Here is a 21,956-nt window from a genome sequence, read left to right as displayed (position 1 = left end):
AATGACCAAATCAAACACTGATGGAAGACTGACTTCAGATATCGTCAAAAGTTGAACTTTTTTTATCTTAATCTGCAGTTGAAAAAAAAATGTGAAAAATCGCAATATGTGTTATTGTGATGCTTCGGATTAACAAAATATTAGAAATCACAATAATATTGAATCCTAAAGGAAGTATTGTGATAATATCGCATCATGGGATATCTGCTGATTCCCACTGCTAGCAAATACTACCCCATCCTTTCTCTACTCACTCTGAGAGCTGGTTCTGAGCACTCTCAGACAGGTTGCGTGGCATGGGATAATTGCCTGCCTGGATGGAAGCATTCGGCCCTGCTAGAAGTTTGAACAGGGCATTGTCCACCATCATGAGTGCTGTGGCAGGTGTGTGGTAGCCCTCGTTGTTAAAGTAGGCTGTAGCTTCTGCAAAGTGGTTGCTGCTACCTCGAAAAACAGCGCCCACCACGCAGTGCTCGTTAAAGCTGCCTCCTTCTTCGTCCGCCTGAGTTAGGATGTAATCGTTGAAGTCTACAGGGAGAACGAAGGCTTACGATCAGTAAATACCAAAAGTGAGCAGCAACACCAAGCATTTGTCCTCCTCGTTACGCTTACCAGTAGCATTGGTAAGTTCGCCAAGCTGGGCAGAGAGCTGGGAACCGTATACGCTTGCCCAGGCAGAAGCCAGGGGTCCTGCCCCAGACTGCAGAGAAACGGGAACCCTGGTGGGACCATAGCGACTGAGTCCCAGACTCAGTTTCGGAGCGTCATTATGACTGGGAAGGGTGCGTGCCACAAATAAAGCCACAACAGTGAAGACAAGAGGGACCAGGAACTGAGCCACCATCACCTTCCAGTTTCTCCAGCTGTACAGCGCCCTCTTTAGGAACATGGCATAGAACTGCTGCAGGTGTAGTCTGACCTGTTACAGGAGAAAATGGGAGCTTCAATCAACAGAGCAAATTCGCTAAAAAGACGCTGAGCATCGCTTTTATTCCTCTGTCTTACCCCGGTGTTCAGCTTAATGTTGGAGCAGTCTTCTGAGATGAGTGTGCCGCTGTCTGTGAAGTCAGTGACATCAGTCAAGCCGCTGATGCTGCTGGCATCATCCATGGTCCAGTCATGAGAGCGTCTCTCATGTTGGTACTGCAGGGCTGGCAGCTGGATCGCCTGGATATCCAAACTAGAGTCCACCAGCTTTCCAACTCTGGAAACACAAATAAATCTCATTTTATCCACTGAAAAAAAAACAAAGAAAAAACAAAACAAAACACCATTGGTTTTATAGCTGACACAAAAAATAAAAATAAAATTTAGATAGTTTAGATAGTTTAACATTAAATATCAACTGTTTATGATAGAAACATGTATGAGGAGAGAAGAATCTATTCAATCTGTAACATTTTAATTCATTTCAGCACAGTGCGGTGAAGACAACAGGGAAAAAATATTTCTGGGCCTATTTATAATTCAATAATCAATGAGAGGCTCACAGAGTGCCTTTGTGAGCGTGCAGTTTAGTTTTATATTCTTAATATGCCACTTATCTGTGAAATGTACTTTCACAAGTAAGAAAAAAAAAAGAAAAAACACAGAAGTTACATTTTAAAGCTTTTCAACTCAACACCAACTCAATAACAAATTAGCAACAAAATCTCAGGAAAACACTATTAAAAGGTGATTTATTTGTTGTGAATAATTATAGTTTGATAATAATTAATTGGCAGCATTGTGTAATGGAGTTATTACACTCGGCTGTAAAATATGAATGAACGAAAGAAGCTAAACGACCAAACGCTCCAACAGCAGCTTTTCTTTGGTGCAACGTGTCAATGGCCAGAACACGCTGCTGGATTCTCAGTATGAATCATAAATAATGAGGCCTGAACAGCAGCAAATACAAATGTTAAACTCGTGCCAGCTGAAGTAGCACAGCGTAAGCCTTCCGCAGTGGATGCGGTCTTGTGATCGTTGCCACAGATACGCATATTAAATCCAAGGGGAAGAAAAAAATAACTGAATAAGGCGGCTGGGACTGCAGTGGATCAGGAAGAGTTGAGTTTGCAAGCAAATTTTTTTATATTTTATTTCTATCAAAGGTGGCGTCTAAAGTTCCACAAATTCCAAAAACGATTTTCAGTAAAGCGTAAAAGATTCAGGCACTGAACACCCTATACCTACGACTAGAAGCAACTATAACCTTTTCTATCACGTCCATACTGTTTTATATACTAGAAGACATTTAGTCTTACACTACTGCTTGTGAATGTAACACTATCTTACGTTACGTAAAAGAAGGAGGAAAGGTCTGCACACCGTTTGGCTCCAAGTGATACCTGACTGATGACGACACTATATAGAGAAATATCATTGTCACGCTTCGATCCATAGTGTCCTTTAACCCATTTTTGCAACAGCATACTCTGTTTTAGATTACATTGGAAGCTGATGACAGGGAAGGAGCAGTGTGTTGTGGAAGGAGGTTCTGATAGCATTCATTTTTTCTGTGCAGGCTCAACTCCTACTGTTGAAAACGTCCGGAAGAAAACCACTTCCTTCTCCAAAATTCACTGAATCTTCATAGACTTTAGAGCAAACATTTGATAGCAAACATAATGTCCCCCATGTGATCAGAGTCAGTTGAACTTAATTAAACCTACTACTTAAGTACGCTCTGAACCAGTTTTATCCCCATCTTCACTAAAATTCTCCCCAGAAAATATTTTATTGCCTTTGTGATCCGTCATTTTAAAGCTTTTAATTTTACAAAAGTGGTATTTTTACAGATCAGAGACTAATTTTCTGTGATACCCGAGAGAAAAATGACTTTAAGGGAGAGAAAAACTGTCACTTGTCCTATATTTCCTACCTGAGGAAAACCTCTTCCATAGTAGTTACTGAAGCGCCATAGCTGGCGATGCCCAGCTCCTCTCTGTTCATCTCCAGCTCAGCAAACAGCAATTCAAACCTGATAGAAAGCAACAAAGAGTTTGATTATAAAATTAAAAAAACAAAACAAAACACAGAGCCAAAATTGCTGCTACCTTTATTTAATATAATCATGTCACCAGTAGTCAAGTGAAAATGAGTTACATTTTTAATGAAAAGCTGGCTTGAGTTATTAAATACATTCACTGATTCAATTTGTGGTATTGTATAATCTGTTGACCCATTTCTAACAGTTCAAAGTAATATTTCCATGCTTTTCCCTCACTCCATTTTTTCTTTGTTCTTTTCCTTCCCCATACATACATAATCGTCTGCAATAAAAAGACATGTGAGAGCAGAACAATTTCCTAAATAACTACATTTTATTGCGCATAATGTGTTAAAATACTACAGTTTATTACATCTTTTATTATATGACTATTTTATTATTCAGTTGCTGTTTTTCTTTGTATACTTGAATGAAATAACTCCAATGTCCCTGTATGTCTAACCCCGAGTCTTTCAGTTTTTTCAGTCTAATAGTAGTTGTTCATTTCACCCGGTGTGACTTCTAGCCTGTTGTCTTTCTTACAAAGAGGTCAGTCCGCACGCTGTGTTTTTGTGCGTATGATCAATGCTCACCTGCTGGTGCTTTCTTTGGGAAGAATATAAGAGAGCTCAGCTCCAGCGCTGCTCTCCAGAGTGGCATTGGGAACATACATGTGAACAAGGCGGGTGATCTCGGACACGTTACAAAGAGCATCCTTGACGATCACCATGTGGTATCCAGCACCTGGTTAAAAATATTACATAAGACATTTACAGAATCAGTCCCAAGAATAGTTAAACTGCATGTGAGTTGGTCCACGTGCAGTATTTCTGTTGAAACAAAACAGCAAAATTTCAATGCATGCTTTTGTAATACCACCGCTAGTCTAGGAAAGAAAAACTGCCTTTCAAGAATCCATCTGAGAGTACAGTATGCTTTCACTAACCATATTTATTCTTGAGAAAGAGTGGTGAGCCGCAGCACTGCAGCTCTCCTCCTGCCATGATGGCAATTCGATCACCGAGCAGGTCAGCCTCGTCCATAAAGTGTGTGGTGAGCAGGATGGTGCGGCCGCGTTTCTCCCCTTGCAGAAGGTCCCAGGTGCCACGTCGTGCTGATGGATCCATACCTGATGTGGGCTCATCTAACATGACAACCTGCAGATGGGCAGAAAGGAAAAGAAGGTTTGCAGTAGTCCGCCCATACTTACACATTTTACTCAAATGACTCTAATGTTCTTTGGTTGTTGTTGTTTTTTTAATTCCAGACCTTGGAGTCTCCAATGAGAGCAATCCCAATAGAAAGTTTTCTCTTCATGCCACCAGAGAGGGTCTTGGAACGAGCATGTCGCTTATCCTCGAGGTTTAAGATACGGATTATCCGGTCCACCTCATCTGGAATCTTGTCTTTGGAGTAGCCTTTCAGCTGGATATAAAGTAGACAACAAATGGATCAGGTTGTCATCTGTTTTTTCTGCAGCTAATTTACGTTAATACAAACTGAGAGGCTGGGAGACAGCAGGAAAGTGCAGAAAATGGAGAAGTTCACTTGCTACTCAACTCATACAAAGTTTTTGTGTGAGGAAAAAGACAAAAAAAAAAAAAAGGTAATAAAAGTACAATAAAAACATGCTTTGTGCTGCTTTTAATGTTTTTAATAAACAAAACCAATTAAACTCACTTTAATGGAATCAGTGTGAACACCTCGTACTATAATGTGTATAACAGCAAGTGGAAACATTAAGCTATAGTGGATGTGTAGTACATAGAGATGTATTTTTACATAAAAGTGCATAAGTGTGTAAATACCTGTGCATAGAACAGCAGGTGCTCTTGTACTGTAAGGTTATCAAACAATACATCGTGCTGGGGACAAAGTCCCAGGCTGCGTCGGATCAGAGCCATGTCCTGACAGATGTCGTAACCACTGATATAAGCCCTGCCGCTGGTGGGAGGAAACAGGCCTGAAACATGAAGGAAGGTAGTTAAATTTTTTATTTAGGGGGCATGTTTAATGTGTGTGCGTGTATTTATTGCTTGTTTACATGTGCATTTAGGCGTCTAACCTGTTAGCATAGACAATGTTGTGGTCTTCCCAGCACCATTGTGTCCTAGCAGGACTGTGATCTGTCCTTCGAACATGTTCACTGTAAGGTCTCGTACGGCCTGACGTGTCTTGTTGCCCACTTTGAATTCCTGTTAAAACGCGTGACATGAGCAGAAATGGAATGCATGAAGCGTAACCTTTTTGTCCATTTACCTTTTAGTAGTAACACTGAGTACTACGGTGGAGTTATTAGTGGCCTTTCTTTTCCACTGGGGCATCTGCAGCGTACGCTAAAGTGGTCATGATTACTCTCTGGATCATAGTGTTTTGCTGCTCACCTTAGCGAGGTGTTTAATCTTTATCCCAGACACGAGTCCAGCAGGTTCTTCTTCTATAAACTCTCCTTTCATGGCCTTTTCAGCATCCTCTTCTTCTTCCTTCTCATTTACCAAAGCCATGCGAGGGGTGCTGCACCAGTATGAAGGCTGCAGAGGAAGACAGTCAGGGAAGACAAGGGGAGTAAACCAGCATTTCTTCCAAAACTTTTACCCCAAATTTTCACTATTCATTTCCAGTATATCTAACAGTATAATTTTACTAGGAGAACATCAAATATAGCATCCTATATTAACCACACGGTGTGTGTGTGTAATATAGCACCGTATATTACACACACACACACACAGTGTGTTCTGACTTATCACTGAATCAGGTAATCATCCACTGACATAAGGAAGGAAGAGGAACACAATCATTCACTTAATCACAAGAAAGAGAGATCGAGCCAACATTATTATTGTTCATGTACACTCTGCATGAAGAGATTGTTTCCCAGCCAAACCACCTCCTGATTCACTTCCTAAAGACCGGAGTCAAACCTCCCCTTTTTACGGAGCAGAAACACCATCTGACACCCACTCACACAATGGACATGGAGGAAAGTGCGTCAACATCTAATCCACACCCTTCTGGCAGTCCCTTAAATTCCTGACAACTGAGAAAAAGGTTAGCAGGAGTTTATTTTTGTGTAGGCGCGCATGTCTATAAAGGCACGCCATTTCGTGATCGCTCATAGTTGTTATATAGATAAACCTTATTTGTTTTGGCTCTAGATACTCAGACATTTCCTGTTATTCTAACTAGCTGAACCCAAGGCTTCCTCTGGTCGACATGTTGAGACCTCTATTTTGGAAACTCTTCTGCCCCCGTATGTGACAACCACTTTCACTGAGAGCAGCTTCATTTTATCAGAGAAAAGCTCTTGGATATAACAGATCTCAACAATTACCACTGACACTCCCTAGTGCTGCCTAACGCCACCCACCTGCAGACTTTGGTAGCATGAAAATACCCGTTTAACTTGGCAGAGCTCATAGCCAGGGAAGTACTAAGGTGAATGTGTTAATGAGCACAGCGTGAAATGTAATAAATGAGACAAATTACGCTGAACTTGCAAAAACAAAATGATCGGCATCGTGTTTGCAGTGGACTACATTTGTTGCAGTGTTTCTTTCAAGTTTGAAATACTACTTGGTATTAATGCTGCCAATAAAGGAGAGACAGAAAAGTTTCATAATTTTGGCTCGCAAATAGCCATTCATGCTTATATCCCCTCATCTATTCATCGTTTACTGTCACATCATCAGTAACGCCTTTTTAAAACATACCAGTAAAAAGAAGTACGATGGTAAAGGCACGCCATACTCTCCAGGAAACACCGCCTCCATGTACCAGGCCACCATCCCGTACAGCACAGCATCGAAAAGCAGCAAGCACAGAACCTGAGCCATGGAGAAATCATCGTCCACCGTAACAGCGTCAAACAGGTTTGACCACTGGATTCCTGTACCTGAGGAGCAAGGCACGGACAAAATTAACCTATATTAATATTAAAATTCCATGTTTTCAAAGCCGTGCACAAATAATCACAAATTTTGGGAATGCCACATTGCCGCATCAAAGTCTCACCTTTGCCTTCAAACATTCCTATAAGCTGTGCGCCCATGGCCATGGCCACATTGGAGATAAGGCAAGCTGACACTTTCTGGGAATGGCTCAGTAAGTCGTAGCGCGGCCACAGGAACAAATAAGGCAAATAGCTGAGAAAATAGATGAAGCCCCCCGCTGCTGCCGCCACATTGGCTAAGAACACACAGAAGAGAAAGAAACAGACTCAACAGTCATCTTACAAAATATTAAAAAAAAATAATACACCCAGCACGCCCCTGCGGGCGGTTTATCCTTCAAGCTCGGGTCCTCTACCAGAGGCCTGGGAGCTTGAGGGTCCTGCGCAGTATCTTAGCTGTTCCCAGGACTGCGCTCTTCTGGACAGAGATCTCCGATGTTGTTCCCGGGATCTGCTGGAGCCACTCGCCTAGCTTGGGAGTCACCGCACCTAGTGCTCCGATTACCACGGGGACCACCGTTACCTTCACCCTCCACATCCTCTCGAGCTCTTCTCTGAGCCCTTGGTATTTCTCCAGCTTCTCGTGTTCCTTCTTCCTGATATTGCTGTCATTCGGAACCGCTACATCGATCACTACGGCCGTCTTCTTCTGTTTGTCTACCACCACTATGTCCGGTTGGTTAGCCACCACCATTTTGTCCGTCTGTATCTGGAAGTCCCACAGGATCTTAGCTCGGTCATTCTCCACCACCCTTGGGGGCATCTCCCATTTTGACCTCGGGACTTCCAGGTTGTACTCGGCACAGATGTTCCTGTACACTATGCCGGCCACTTGGTTATGGCGTTCCATGTATGCCTTGCCTGCTAGCATCTTGCACCCTGCTGTTATGTGCTGGATTGTCTCTGGGGCATCTTTACACAGCCTGCACCTGGGGTCTTGCCTGGTGTGATAGACCCCAGCCTCTATGGATCTTGTGCTCAGAGCTTGTTCTTGTGCTGCCATGATTAGTGCCTCTGTGCTGTCTTTCAGTCCAGCCACTGGTAGGATTTCTGGATATCAGCCACCTCCTCTATCTGCCGGTGGTACATACCGTGCAGGGGCCTGTCCTTCCATGATGGTTCCTCGTCTCCCTCCTCTTTCTTGGGTTTCTGCTGCCTGAGGTATTCACTGAGCACTATAAATTAATTATATATATATATATATATATATATATATATATATATATATATATATATATATATATATATATATATATATATATATATATATATATATTTTTTTTTTTTTTTTTTTTTTTTTTTTTTTTTTTTTTTTAAATAAATATATAAAAACAGTCAGCTATGCAGTCCACTCATGAGTTACCCAAGAGGTACACTGCAAAATGCTACCTGATAAACTCAAACAGACACGTAGACAAGAGCTGACGGAGAAAATAACTGAGAGAAGAACTACATTTGCTGAGAAACCCATTTCTCTGATAGGCAGACGAGCCTGAGTGCAGCTACAAGAAAGCATTAAATAGGACAAAAGAGAGATGAGCAAAATGGGGAAGAAAGCAGAGTAATGCGCTTCCATTTGTAGACAGCCTGACAGACCTCATCAAAAACCACTTGTTACAGACAATGTGACATTTTGAGCCTGCTTGGAACATGCATTTACAAAGTACCATCATCTATTCTTAAAAACCACATCACTGGGTATGTGCACACGGCTGCGCGTACAAAGACAGCGAGGGCAGAAAAACAGCCCATCTTTGTTGTTGTTTTGTTTATAAAAATTGCCGTGTAGGTCACTCAAGGATCCTTTTTTTTCTTGCCAATTTTCTGCAAAAGCCTCGTCTCCCCCTTCTTCCTCTACCGCCTCCAAGTCAACACTTAGAACCAAAACCCTTGAACCCAGCTGGGGTTCAATATATAATGATTTCATTGTCTAAGGTCAGAAGGAAAACAACATGACAGAGTTATTTTTATTTTGGTTTTTTTTTAGTTCAATGAGATTAGTTTTAATGATTTTAATAAGGTTGTCAAATGTTACAATTAGAGCATTGTTCAGAGAGAAAAGGCAGGGCACCTTTTCATGTTCAAGCACCAAATGAAAACTGTCAGGGCAGGTGACTAAGCACATCATATTCATTACTCAGAGCAGAGACGCAGTACATCTGAATGTGAGAGAAGTCAAAACATCAGTGTAAACAACTAAATGGAGGTTTTTAAGGTGTTTCCTTCAATTAAAAGCCTAGGCATTACCGTCATAGAGTTCATGTTTCTTATGAGAGCAAGTGGAAATTTTAAAAAAATCAAAGTAAAAACAAGCAAATAAGTGCTCTTTGAAAATACTGCAAGACACTGAAGCAGAGAAGCATTTGGAGCTCAAGATACTTCGCTGTAGAAAGCTGAAAGAGGAGGCTGCTAGTCTGAATGAGGAGCTTTGAATGAGGAAGAGAGCAAAGGAAAGGGATCATGGGAAAGGAGAGATTTAAATAGTTTCCTTTATTGGGGAGGTTGTCCAGGCCGAGCAGGCGAGCTTGAATTTCACTCGACTGAAGATGGAAAGAACTGAAAGTGACTTGCTCTTTTTTAAAAGGGAACACAACACTTCTGATCACCAAGAAACGGCAAAAACAAACTAAAAACCATTAAATATTAAGTGCTATACTCAACCGCTAAAGAAATCCAATTATTCTGTGCAAATCAACAAATAAAACATAGCTTTCTTTTTTACTGCTGTGTGCATTCTGCAGACAAAGTTAAAGGAACAAAGCAGAAACTTTGGTCTCAGAGACACACCGTGCATTTCAGGAAATGAAGTGAAAAGTTCTTTCTCGCACATACATTACAAAGCAAGACAGCAGCAGTCAAAAAGAGACATTATTATTATTATATTATCATTTAGAAATGAGTGGAGTGACAGAAACACACACCTCGTGAGAAGAAGGCACTGATCATAAAGCTGAAATTGATAGTGGCCACGGTGAAGACGAGCAGGAAGACGAAGACCAGCGTGGGGTCACTGCTGGTCAGCACCGCTCCGTTGGGGCTCACCTAAAATACGAGATTGGGTCTGAGTAATCACAACATTTATAATCTTTAAACCGAGGGTGTCAAACATAGGCCAGCCAAAGGGTCCCATCCAGCCTAATAGCTGCTTCACAGCTTTTTGGGCTGGAGGGCATCATTTATGGGCTTTTTACTGCATTTTCTACCAGGAAGCAATGTGTCCTGTGTAAGCATAGATCAGCTGTGTCACTTTTACAGCCTTTTGCAGCCTTTCAACTTATAAATGTTTTTATAGGTTATTCTGTATTGGCTTTAGTGGAAAAGCCCACTTGAGATTTAATTGGGATGTATGAGCCTGTTAACTAAAATGAGTTTGATCCCCTTTAAAGAATCAGCTCAGTGCATGAAAATGTGGGCTGCCTTTTCATTTTTGTGAATTGTTTGCCATTTCTCTTTGCCATGCTCATAGCTCAAAATGCAAAGCAGCACTCAATATACAAATAGTAAAATAATGCTTTTTTACCTCAGACACCCAGATGCTCCTCCAGGTCAGACATTATTTTACTAATTTCTCAGATGTGGTTACAACTCTGCCAACAAGACCTCAAACTGCCCCACTGACATGCTGAAATATGCATGAAAGTGGCTGTGATACAACTCCTGGATCAAACCATGAAATTCCTGGCATCTCTTGAGAACTGGATGAACTCAGAATCTCCATTTCTTCCATTTATTTATTTTGTTTTGTTTAGAAACATCAGGACAAGCTCATCATCACCTGAAGCTGACACTTTCGGCGTTTATATACGTTACACTTCTTACCTTTAGTCTGGTATGTGTACCATGGTTTCTTTTGCTATGCTAAAGGCATCACAGGCGGGAATGTGCAGTAAGCAAAGACAGTTTTTTAACACTGGCTCACCTGGATACAGAGGAGCAGAGTAACAAAAAACACCGAAATGGAGAGGAAGAGTAAAAACATGAGGAACCAAGCGCTCCAATGGAGCCAGTTGCTGAGACCCATCATCCTCATGTACTCCTAGAATGCACAAAAAAAAGCACAGGTTAAAAGAGTCTGGCAATTTTATTACTCCTCCAGCTCATACAGAGGCTCGTAAAACATACCTTGAGCTTCCTTTCTTTTTCCTGCACCACAGCTCGTACTATGTTGAGGGAGGTGTAGGTGAAGCTTAGCACCAGTAGTAAGGGCAGCTGGTTCTGAATAGCCAGGATGAAGACGTCATATTTAAAAGCAGGGTAGGGGAACCGTGACATGACCACTCTGATAGGACGCAGCAGGTGCGAGGCAGCGGTTCTGTTGTAAGAGTGCATAATGGCTCGGTCCACTGCATGCTGCACTGCCAGAAAGCCTTCTCTGTAATAACCTTAAAATAAGAAAATAAGCAGCAGCACTTAATAGAATATATTAACACCACCATTACACCATCAGTAATCAGCGTCTATGAAATGACTCAGTGGGCATTTTAAGCCCACTTAAAATGTGACCTGCTCCACAAGGTCAAAGCTTTCCAACCTCCTTCTAGAAGCTGACATGAGAATGGACAAGCAGCCTTGAGTAACAAACTTGAAGCTGCAATCACAAGTTATTATGCACGTGGAGGCTGGAAATCCATATTCATGTGACTCTAAATGATAAAAGCATGTCACTTTTATTATGCTGTCAGAAGGGCTTTGGAGTATACCTCCTCTTTCTATTTTAGCTGCAAACAATTTTTAAGGACAAAAACATTTTAAGGAGAAATAAAAGGCTGCTGGGACACACTGGAAAATGCATCCTCCATTGTTACTGTATTATTTAAACCAGCTGACGGGCAAATGTGAAAATGAGATTAACAGCAACTCATGCCTCCTGAAGGGTTCTTAACGCCTTGAAAATGCCCCATAAGTGATTGGTGGGCACACTGTGCCCTGCCAAAAACTAGATAACGCCGATTATGCTGAGCATGTGCAGGGGTATGGTTGCCATGGAAATGTAGCCTGATCAGGCAGGGCTGTCTCTCCACTCAAAGTCGAAGAATTAAGAGCTTTTTATCAGGCATAATCTCTAAGTAGAAAAATAAATACCTACTATTTTAGGTGTCATTTAAAAATAACATTTTAAAACAGCATTTTAAAACAATAGGAATTCTCACCAGGTGTTCCCCCTTCCTTGAAGTGCTTCTCTCTTGGTCCTGGCAGTTGAAAAAGGGGAAATAGACTGTGTGTGTGCCAGTCTAAGTCATTGTTGGGGTTCAGCTCAGACTTTTCCGAGATCGGGGCGTTGCGTGGCGAAAAAGTAAAGCGCAAGTGGTAGCTCACCTGCATGTCAGAGCGCAAAAAGAGAACAGACGTTAATGAAGAGTAGAGTGATACGCTAAGCAATACACTCAAGTCGTGCAGTGAATTTAACAACTGTAGCACCTCCAGTGGTTTTGTCCTTAACAATTTTTCCATTTTCAAGTAATATATAGCCATTGAGAGATTTCTGTCTGTACTGGTTATTTAATGTCCTTCTGAAAACGACTTGTAGTGGCTTAGCAAACGCCTGACTTTTCACATTCAAAATAATCCAAAGTCCACAGAGCAGCGCTGTTACTGAGATAAAGCGCTATTAATTTGAAGTAATAAACACATGATATCCATGATTTCAAACTAAACTTGAACAGGGATTACAAAGATTAACTAAGGATTGTCTGAAATCAAAAGCAGCGCAAGTAGAGGCCAATATCTGAGGAGGAGATCTGTGAGGTCGAAGATTGTGTATTCCTGTTTCAGCCACCCCACTCCAGGTAGCATCACCTGCCTTTATGTCCTCTCGACACCAATTTCAACCACTAGATGGGGCAGACTCAAACTAAGTAATATTAGAAACTGATCTATGTTAAACATAATCATCTTTGGCTCCTACACTCTCACATTTCAGGCATGCTTCCAAAATAAAATGACTGGGTGTGCATCTGAATTTAGTGAGGATGATCTCTGCCTATACAGCTTACTGGGGCTAGCCTTGGAAAAACCCAGGCTTTCAAACCATGTTTTTATTGATATACACTGAGGGGTCAAAACTATCCTAATTTAGGAGTGCTTTGTTTTCAAAATAAAGCGCATATAGAGCTTTTGTACATTAAAGAAAAATAAAAACTAAGGCGAAGCTATGACAGATGTGTGTTTACAGTGCAGTGTGTCTGTTCGCCTGTCCCCAAGTTACCATCCACCCATCTGTCAATGTGTTAGGCTACATCACCATGATAAGGTATTTTTTGAAACAGAAATTTTTCTAAGTTCCTCCATTGACATGAAAACGCAAAAAAAAGAAAGAACTCTCACACGATTCTCAAAAGTGGCAATATAACCGTAACCATGAGGAAATGTTGGCCAATCAGAAGCACAGAAACAATGACATGGCACAGTCTGACATGAGAAAAAGACATAAAAACATACACTTTTAATGTTGCAAGTCAAAGTCTCAGTTTTTCTTCTCTGCACGTAAATACAGAAACACAGCTTTTGAAAATGTTTACCCTGGCTTAACTTTTTCAAAAGCTCCATTTTCAGTGATCTGAAACGTCGTTTATGTCATTATTACTCACAGATGATGCTTACCAAAATACCCGTGAACATGTGGATGTAGCTGTAGTTTCTTGCAAAGAAATGAAAGAATAGCTGACATCTACGAGTGCCTTCCTTTAGCCTAACAGTTCACTGCTTTGATTGTGAATCCCATTATACAAAGAAAGAGAAAACCGCCAGTAAAAGGTGAGCATTAAAGAGATGTGCATGTCTCACGCTTCCTTTTGTCACCTGTATTTTTTTAAGGTTTAATCTGGCAAGCTGTACTGAAGTGATGTGGCTGACACACAGGGAGACAGGCACAGAGGAAGCGTAATCCAGTACGACTGAAGAGACATTTTGTTCTTAAATGATTCACCCTAAAATGTAGGAGTACGTCTCTTGAAGGCTTTACAGTGAGCGATGTGAAGCTTTCAAGCCTTTTAAGCCTGTCAGGCTTTTTCATCAGAGTCAGCTGAAGCTTTTCCTACAGTGCTAGACTGCGTGACCCTCTAAATGCATCTTTCCACCATCAGGTTTCACTATAAAAACTAAAGGTTGTTTGGTCAGACTTTTCAACTACCACCTCTCAACAGGTAAGGCAAATGAATGAATTTCAGGAAGAAGATAAATGTGCCTTAACAGGTACTGCGGGTAAAACGCTGTAAAAACAAAGTAATCTTCTGGAATTGGTCTGTCAGTGTGTACGCTGCATTTTACCTGTTGGGGCAGGGGCTCATCATCATGCGTGAAGTGATGCTCAAAAACTACAGCAGCCAGCACATTTCTTGATTGAGGGTCATTCCTCACAAAGTTCTCAAACTGCTCCTCTGTCTCAAAACCACGCACTGGAACAGGGACAAATACACACACACAGACGAAGAACATTAGATGAATTGTGTTTTGGTATTCATCTCATGCACACAGGTGTTTTCACGCCTGTCTCGCTCCTTGACCTTGCGGCTTGCCTTTCTTGCCGACAGGCATGAAATTGCTCACGATGCGGACAGCATACCAAATTCTGTCACAAATATTATTAATAGAACCGATCAGTCCCCCAGAAGACAAGTGTGCACTGGAATATGCTTCTTTTTTTTTTTTTTTTTGGGGGGGGGGGGACACAGATGACAGATCACTTTAAAAAAATTGGAGCAACATGTGGGGTTCAAAACACAAAAAAAGATGTCACAGCACCATAAATAAGACTAAACCACCTTTTCTTATGTAGTTTCACTGTTGATTAAATCGGTTTTATTGCTGAACTCTTTATTGCACTTATCAAGCAAGCATGATGGTATTCTGCGCCTGGCAAAGAGCGTCAGGATTACACACAGGTCTCGGGGTTAAATCTGGTTCATGATCATAAAATAAACACTTGCACAGAGATAAAGAGGAAGGGCAATCAGCCAAAAGACACAGTTCACATATTCACCTGACATCCTTCACGCTCCTCAAATGGTTACCACTAGTATAACTCAGTAATTCCCATCTAGCAGCATTAGAAATAGATACATGGGAAGATTTTGGGTTAGCTCAGTTGTATTAGTGAAAAATCGGATTATTCGAAGCAAGTAGAGACAGTTTAAAGAGTAAGCGTTAGTTTAGGTGTAGTATTTTTTAAAATGAATCAATAATTAGCCATGTAATAGCCATACTTGTTGGCTAAATTACACTAAACAGTACAAAACAAGTAGCTAAAGTTAATGGTTAGAGTTTGGAACAGTTAGCTGGTTAGTGCAAAGTACTAGAACAGCAGGTTTGTCAATTACCACTTGAAGTGAGAGTGCGAGCCATGACAGTGCAGCTGTGCTGATAGTTTACCACTTAATGGTCTTTGACAAAATTGTAAGGTTTAGGAATTTGGGTTAACTAGCCCTTCAAATCCTCAGGTTTATTCTGGAGTTCAAGTTGAACTCATATAAAAAATAAAATAAAACACCCAGCACGCCCCTGCGGGCGGTTTATCCTTCAAGCTCGGGTCCTCTACCAGAGGCCTGGGAGCTTGAGGGTCCTGCGCAGTATCTTAGCTGTTCCCAGGACTGCGCTCTTCTGGACAGAGATCTCCGATGTTATTCCCGGGATCTGCTGGAGCCACTCGCCTAGCTTGGGAGTCACCGCACCTAGTGCTCCGATTACCACGGGGACCACCACATCCTATTCATGTAGCCCCTTCCGCCGGGGTTACTTGCGTAGTAGCATTCCGACAACGCCCTGTTTTCGTCTCTTGCCCACCGATGCCTTCTTGTTCCAGTAGCCCACTTTTCGTCAGGGTGCCCTGGTTCCTCAACACCTGACGCGGACCTTGTTGATCCGGGCGACGTCCTGTTCCAAAGGCGTGTAGTCTAACCACTACGCTATCCAGCTGCTATGGGATATATATAATATAATATAATATATATATATATATATATATATATATCAACTTAAAGAAGTCCAGACGCTTTTCTTTGCAAGCTCCTTTGACTACGATGACCTGGATGACTGAGAACCTTCACAGACACAACGAATATGACTGCACGTTTACACCGACATCATCCTAGTGCAAAGACAAGTGGAAGCAGACAAAAACAACAAGCATGCATGCTACAAACTTTACCCGAGTCATTTAGACAGCCGTTAGCACATGATTCTCCTTATGGGGACCTGATATGTTTAATATTGTGGCGAACTCAGACAAGGAGGAGACGGAGGTGTCGTTTGGTCTTGCTTCCCGTGAGCTAGCCAGGGAGCACAGCCGTTTATTGACAACTGCAGAAGAACACTACCGCTAGCTAACTGCTCAGCGCGGCAACCGCACAGCAACAACAACAACACACAGGGCGCCCTCTGACCCCGGAAGGACACACCGTCGCAGCGAGAGGGCGTCACCCGTAACTATGGCAACATAAACAAAGCATAACTGTACAAACAGGACCCCGAACAGCCCTGACCCGCTACATAGCCCCCACCTAACCCCACACAAAGTCCTGCAAATGTCCAGGTGCCTTCTTTTGGCGCAGCGGCCGGTCACGACCGGCGGGGGAAAAGTCACTCGGGTCAGAACATGGGGTGCCACCATCATCCCACTTCTGACACCAATGTGGCGAGCTCAGACAAGGAGGAGACAGAGGTGTCGTTTGGTCTTGCTTCCCGTGAGCTAGCCAGGGAGCACAGCCGTTTATTGACAACTGCAGAAGAACACTGCCGCTAGCTAACTGCTCAGCGCGGCAACCGCACAGCAACAACAACACACAGGGCGCCCTCTGACCCCGGAAGGACACACCGTCGCAGCGAGAGGGCGTCACCCGTCACTATGGCAACATAAACAAAACATAACTGTACAAACAGAACCCCGAACAGCCCTGACCCGCTACATAGCCCCCACCTAAGGGGTCAGTCGTCCCCAACGACCCCATTACCCCACACAAAGTCCTGCAAATGTCCAGGTGCCTTCTTTTGGCGCACCGGCCGGTCACGACCGGCGGGGGGAAAAGTCACTCGGGTCAGAACATTGGGTGCCACCATCATCCCACTTCTGACACCAATGTGGCGAGCTCAGACAAGGAGACGGATGAACTGAAGCTCTGCCATCACGTAATGTCGCATACTGCTGTTTCTGATGTCATTTAAAAAAAAAAAAAAAAAAAGAGTTCAAACTGATGAGTGGGGCCACAAATCCAAGGCAATCACTATAACAACCACGGTGATATCAACAAACATCAACCTGAACAGAGTCTCATCACCGTTTTGGTCAGCAAGGCAACGAGCTCTCATCCAACACACCACCAAGAGACAAAGACATTAAAGAAAACCAGAAGAGCAACTGTTCCAGCGAGAAGGAACAAAAGTGGCCACAGCCATCTGAGAACATTGTTGTTAGGAAAAGTCAAGTGGTGTTGAACAGCTGTGGTTAGCACTCAGAGAGAATGAGAAGGGCCCGCTGTGTTCTGGAGGAGGCAGCGCAGTGTGCAGTCCAATCTACGCTCACATTTTGTCTCTGCTAATCCACGAGCAGGACTGTGAATACTTATGAGCAGCTGCTGTTTCTGTCCCGCACAGCAAAAAATCCCAAAAAAACCATGTCTGAAACAGACGAGAGCAGGGACGAACACACGGGAGAACTTTTTTTTAAAGTGAGCAGCCATTGCATCATTAAAGCTAGCGTGCCAGTCTCTATAATTAGATTGCTCCAGCGAAAGCTGGCGAGACTTCCTTGGCTCTGGTTAGCGTCTTTTCTCTGGAACTCCTCGCCTTGGGCCCAAATTTTAGCCTTCATTATTCTTTCCAGTTGTCCAATAAAGCCCCCCCCCCCCAAAAAAAAATAAATAAAAAATCAGAAATGAAAAAAAAAAAAAAAAAAAAAAAGGAGACGGAGGTGTCGTTTGGTCTTGCTTCCCGTGAGCTAGCCAGGGAGCACAGCCGTTTATTGACAACTGCAGAAGAACACTGCCGCTAGCTAACTGCTCAGCGCGGCAACCGCACAGCAACAGCAACAACAACAACAACAACACACAGGGCGCCCTCTGACCCCGGAAGGACACACCGTCGCGAGAGGGCGTCACCCGTCACTATGGCAACATAAACAAAACATAACTGTACAAACAGAACCCCGAACAGCTCTGACCCGCTACAATATGTTGCTGAGAATATAGCCCAGAAGAAGCGGTCCGCAGGTGCGCATTCGCTGTCCAAAAAAAAAAAAAAAAAACAACCGAGCACAATATATGAAGTTGCAACGCGTGTTTGCGTACATAATATTTTCTGGGAGGACAGACATTTGTTTAGAACTCTTAAAGATGTCGAAGAAGCAAGCTCCTTTAAGCAATTACTTTGGTGTTCCTCCACAAAAGAAACCACAAAAGAAGCACGTATTCTCGGAAAAGTGGTTGCAGGAGGTGAGCTGGCTTCAAACAAATGATGAACGCACAGAGATGTGGTGCGGAATGTGCCGTGAAAATCCCACTCTAGCGGACAAAAACAGTGCTTTTTATATGGACGCAAACTTGCGTTGCAACTTCTTATCTGGTGCGCATCTTTTATTTTGACAGCGAATGTGCACATGCGGACCACTTATGTGCACCTGTGTAAACAAGGCTGGACTGGGACAAAAAAATCGGCCCGGGCATTTTGACTAGAGACCGGCCCACCAGGATAAAGATTGAAAATGTGACGTCATTCAGGGTTAAAACCGCAAAGGATTCTGGGAACTTGTGGCAAGAGGTACTAGCGCACGCAGGCTTTCAATTGAACTCAGTTACACAGCGATAAAAAGAAACCCAAAAAATGACAAGAAGCTGTTGTATTATTAACTGCAATAGCCGGTCGCATGACAGCCACGGGAAGCCGACGGGTAAAGAGATCGTTTTTTTTTTTTATCGGATTAAGTCGTTGAAGTCTGTGAAGGTTCTCAGTCATCCAGGTCAACTAAGTCGTTGAAGAGAAATTTTTTAAGCCATGTTTCCGAAGTAAGAGCCGACGGATGGTCTGGATATACCAAATATAACGTCTCAGAACACTCCAGCTCACAGGTTAGTCTGCTCCAAGCATTCCCACAAAGGTCAGAGTTTTGTAGTAGTTAATAGTCATTTTTCTTAACATAATTGGTGATATAGGTTACAAGCAAGTCTGGCGCTGAACAGAAATTGTTGCGCTATGCTCCTTTGTTTATTGTGTTTATTGTGCATAAATAGTGAATTGTCCTGACACAATATTGCGTTTCGCTTCTGTTATTACCATGGTACATTGACAAAAACATAAACAGTTGTTTTGTATCACTAATTGTCCAGTACGATTACAGCATACAATATTATTGTCACTGCTACATTTCTGTGATGCTACCAGAAATTATTTCCACTACTAATTAATTACCGTTGAGCTCAAAGGTTATATTAATAAACGGTTAACGAATGTGTATTTATGAAGACGATTTGTGAGACTGGTAAACTCTGTACATACGATCGTCTTTCGTTCTACACGGTGCATTTCAAGGTCCTGTACCCATCCGTCGGTAAACTGTACCTGGGCTTGTTGCAGTGACCTGAAGTTACTAAACTTCATGAGTGCATGCACTCACTCCAAGAACCGTATAATTATAAATATGAGCGTGGTGAAAGTTGGGCAGCACGCTAATGTCTTTTGTCCACTCTGTGTGCTCGTAAGGGTCTAACCCTTTCACTCCTTTGATTTTTTCCTCATATCTTTTCTTTGTCCTTTCGTCGAGTCTGTCTTTGTACGGACCGGCATTATTCTCCTTTTGTTTTTGTACATTCCTTTTTGTGCGTCAAAGAAAAAACAAGAAGGCATTGGGACCGGAGAATGAACGTTTTGCGGTGCTGCAAATGCTTGCATTTGATGCGGTACTTGGATTGTTTTGCCACGAGTTCCCGGCATGCAATGCGCGAAAATCACGTGATTGCTAAACAAGGGAGAGGGTGCATCCGGCCTCCTCGGCTGTAATTGGTCCAGCCCAGAGTCGATCATGACCAATTGGCCAATCCAACACCTTTCATTACATATACCCTTCCTAAAAAAATTTTTAAAAAAAATCCATCGGCCCATAAAAACACGATCGACAGACAGACAGACAGACAGATAGATAGATAGATAGATAGACAGACAGACGGATAGATAGATAGACATATATATAGACATATATATAGACATATATATAGACATATAGACATATCTATATCTTATTCTCTGCACCGCTTTACACCCTCTGAAATGCTACTATCTAGTCCCCAAAAAGTCTTGCTGTGATTGGTCAGTTTGTACAATGAAAACCAGGAAATATAGTCAACAAATATCCAGCATAGGTCTTCTCCAAATAGGACTGCACCATATTATATTATCTGCGATAATACCAGCAATATTTCTTACGTGATTTAAATGTGTCATATTGAGGTTGCAATAGCAATAGCTATGTTTATGTTCCCTAGTTCACAATAACAAGACAAGATAACAAGAGCCATGTGTCACCCTATGTTGAAGACTTAGTACCTAGTGCTGTGCGATCATGCAGTGTTTGGTATCAATTCAATAACAAGTAAATACAAGGCCAGTACTGCAAGTATTCGGATCGATCCATGTACCTCTTCCTAAAAAGGAAGCTACTTCAACAACCTCCAACAGAAAACAGTATTTGTCCAGTAAAATATGCAAGGAAACTGTTCCAGTTAAAGGTGGAAACAACAAATGTGTTTCACCACTTGGCAAAAAACACACCATCGAGTATGATGCTAGCAGCTGGTGGTGTACAACCCAAAAGTAACCAATGACTCAACCAACCATCACAAGTTTCAGTCCATATGTCAGGAAGAGCAAATGGTGGATTTAAATTAGTGATGCGGTTACATGGTTGAAAACCAGGGCTTTAAGCAGCTGTTTACAAAGATAAAACATCCCGGGAAGAGAATATTTTGCAGTTTTATTATGTGACAATATTGTGCATCTCCTCCAGAATTACAGGAGAACTCTTCGTAGGCTACTCTGTGCTTGCATTTGTCACTGGATATAATGCTGTGTGACTACTAATACACCATAATCCTGTGGCTGCTGCTGCTGGCACCTTGTTTCAATAGATTCACACTACAAATTTGGCAGTCTGTCATCAATGCTCACTGCAAAAGAAAGATGGAAAATTCCCTTTAATTACTTACAAAAGCTGCTGCCTGCATCAATAAAATTTGTCAAAATCATCGAATTTGCAATAATATTGCACATTTTCTTGGAATATCCAGATATAATTTTGAGGCTATATCGCCCACTGCTACTCCTAAGAGCAGTTCACTTTACCAGCATTAGAAAGACTTTCTGTAGCTTCTAGCAAACAGATTGTAACAATAGGATATTAACACGAACGAACACACGGGTATTTCCCTAATGACAGTAAGCCACCGCGTTTTCAGTTCCTCAGGTGCATAATATGATGTTTATGTGTCCATGGTGATGCTGAAATGTGAAAAGGCCAGATGTTCAGACTTAACTTGGCAGAAAGAACCATTTTCTTTCTTCTTTTTATAGGAGGGTCTGCTTGGAGCGTGAGAACATGAGACTGAAGGTAAAACAGTGTGTACGAGAGACAACCTCAATAACCCTGAAAACAGATCACTGAGGACATAAAGATGTTGGAATTGCATATTTTCAAAAAACAGTGATTTAACTGATAAAGTAAGATTAGGTTTTATTAATTGTTGTCTTGAGTAAAACTGTTCACTTATGTGTTTAAAGCTTTAAAAGAAGTAGATTATCTGCAAATTTTAAAAAGGGAAGCATTATTCTTAAATGATGACAGGAAGGAAAAATAGTTTTGTAACACACCATTTCACAATATTTTGGAAAATAAACAATTTCATGACCGGAGTCACAAATAATTCCATTATTTATCTCTAATTATTAATTAATGTGTTATCTGTTTAAAAGAATCCCTCATTTTAGGCACAACATTGTAGAATTACAGCAGGAAAAACAAAATATCAGTGATTCAGCCTTGATCACCCCCTCTTC

The 21,956-nt window shown here is 42.0% G+C and overlaps 1 protein-coding gene across 3 annotated transcripts in view; it reads right to left on the bottom strand.

The window, feature by feature from the left end:
- The window catches only part of abca3b (ATP-binding cassette, sub-family A (ABC1), member 3b), a 36,034-nt gene that overhangs the window by 9,500 nt on the left and 4,578 nt on the right, over positions 1–21,956 (bottom strand). For all 3 annotated transcript variants that reach the window (XM_004559386.2, XM_076883207.1, XM_004559387.3), the window contains exons 4-20: positions 14,193–14,320; positions 12,077–12,242; positions 11,049–11,308; positions 10,846–10,962; positions 9,848–9,968; positions 6,989–7,162; positions 6,688–6,869; positions 5,359–5,505; positions 5,040–5,169; positions 4,783–4,937; positions 4,244–4,399; positions 3,921–4,131; positions 3,568–3,718; positions 2,867–2,965; positions 1,006–1,204; positions 613–919; positions 255–528 (exon numbers count right to left, since the gene is read on the bottom strand). In XM_004559386.2, coding sequence (XP_004559443.1) covers positions 255–528; positions 613–919; positions 1,006–1,204; positions 2,867–2,965; positions 3,568–3,718; positions 3,921–4,131; positions 4,244–4,399; positions 4,783–4,937; positions 5,040–5,169; positions 5,359–5,505; positions 6,688–6,869; positions 6,989–7,162; positions 9,848–9,968; positions 10,846–10,962; positions 11,049–11,308; positions 12,077–12,242; positions 14,193–14,320 — 2,977 coding nt within the window. The remainder of the gene's footprint in view (positions 1–254; positions 529–612; positions 920–1,005; positions 1,205–2,866; positions 2,966–3,567; positions 3,719–3,920; positions 4,132–4,243; positions 4,400–4,782; positions 4,938–5,039; positions 5,170–5,358; positions 5,506–6,687; positions 6,870–6,988; positions 7,163–9,847; positions 9,969–10,845; positions 10,963–11,048; positions 11,309–12,076; positions 12,243–14,192; positions 14,321–21,956) is intronic.

The sequence above is a fragment of the Maylandia zebra genome, linkage group LG4, assembly GCF_041146795.1.
Source record: "Maylandia zebra isolate NMK-2024a linkage group LG4, Mzebra_GT3a, whole genome shotgun sequence".
In the NCBI taxonomy this organism is placed as follows: domain Eukaryota; kingdom Metazoa; phylum Chordata; class Actinopteri; order Cichliformes; family Cichlidae; genus Maylandia; species Maylandia zebra.
This window is presented reverse-complemented; position numbering and strand designations above follow the sequence as displayed.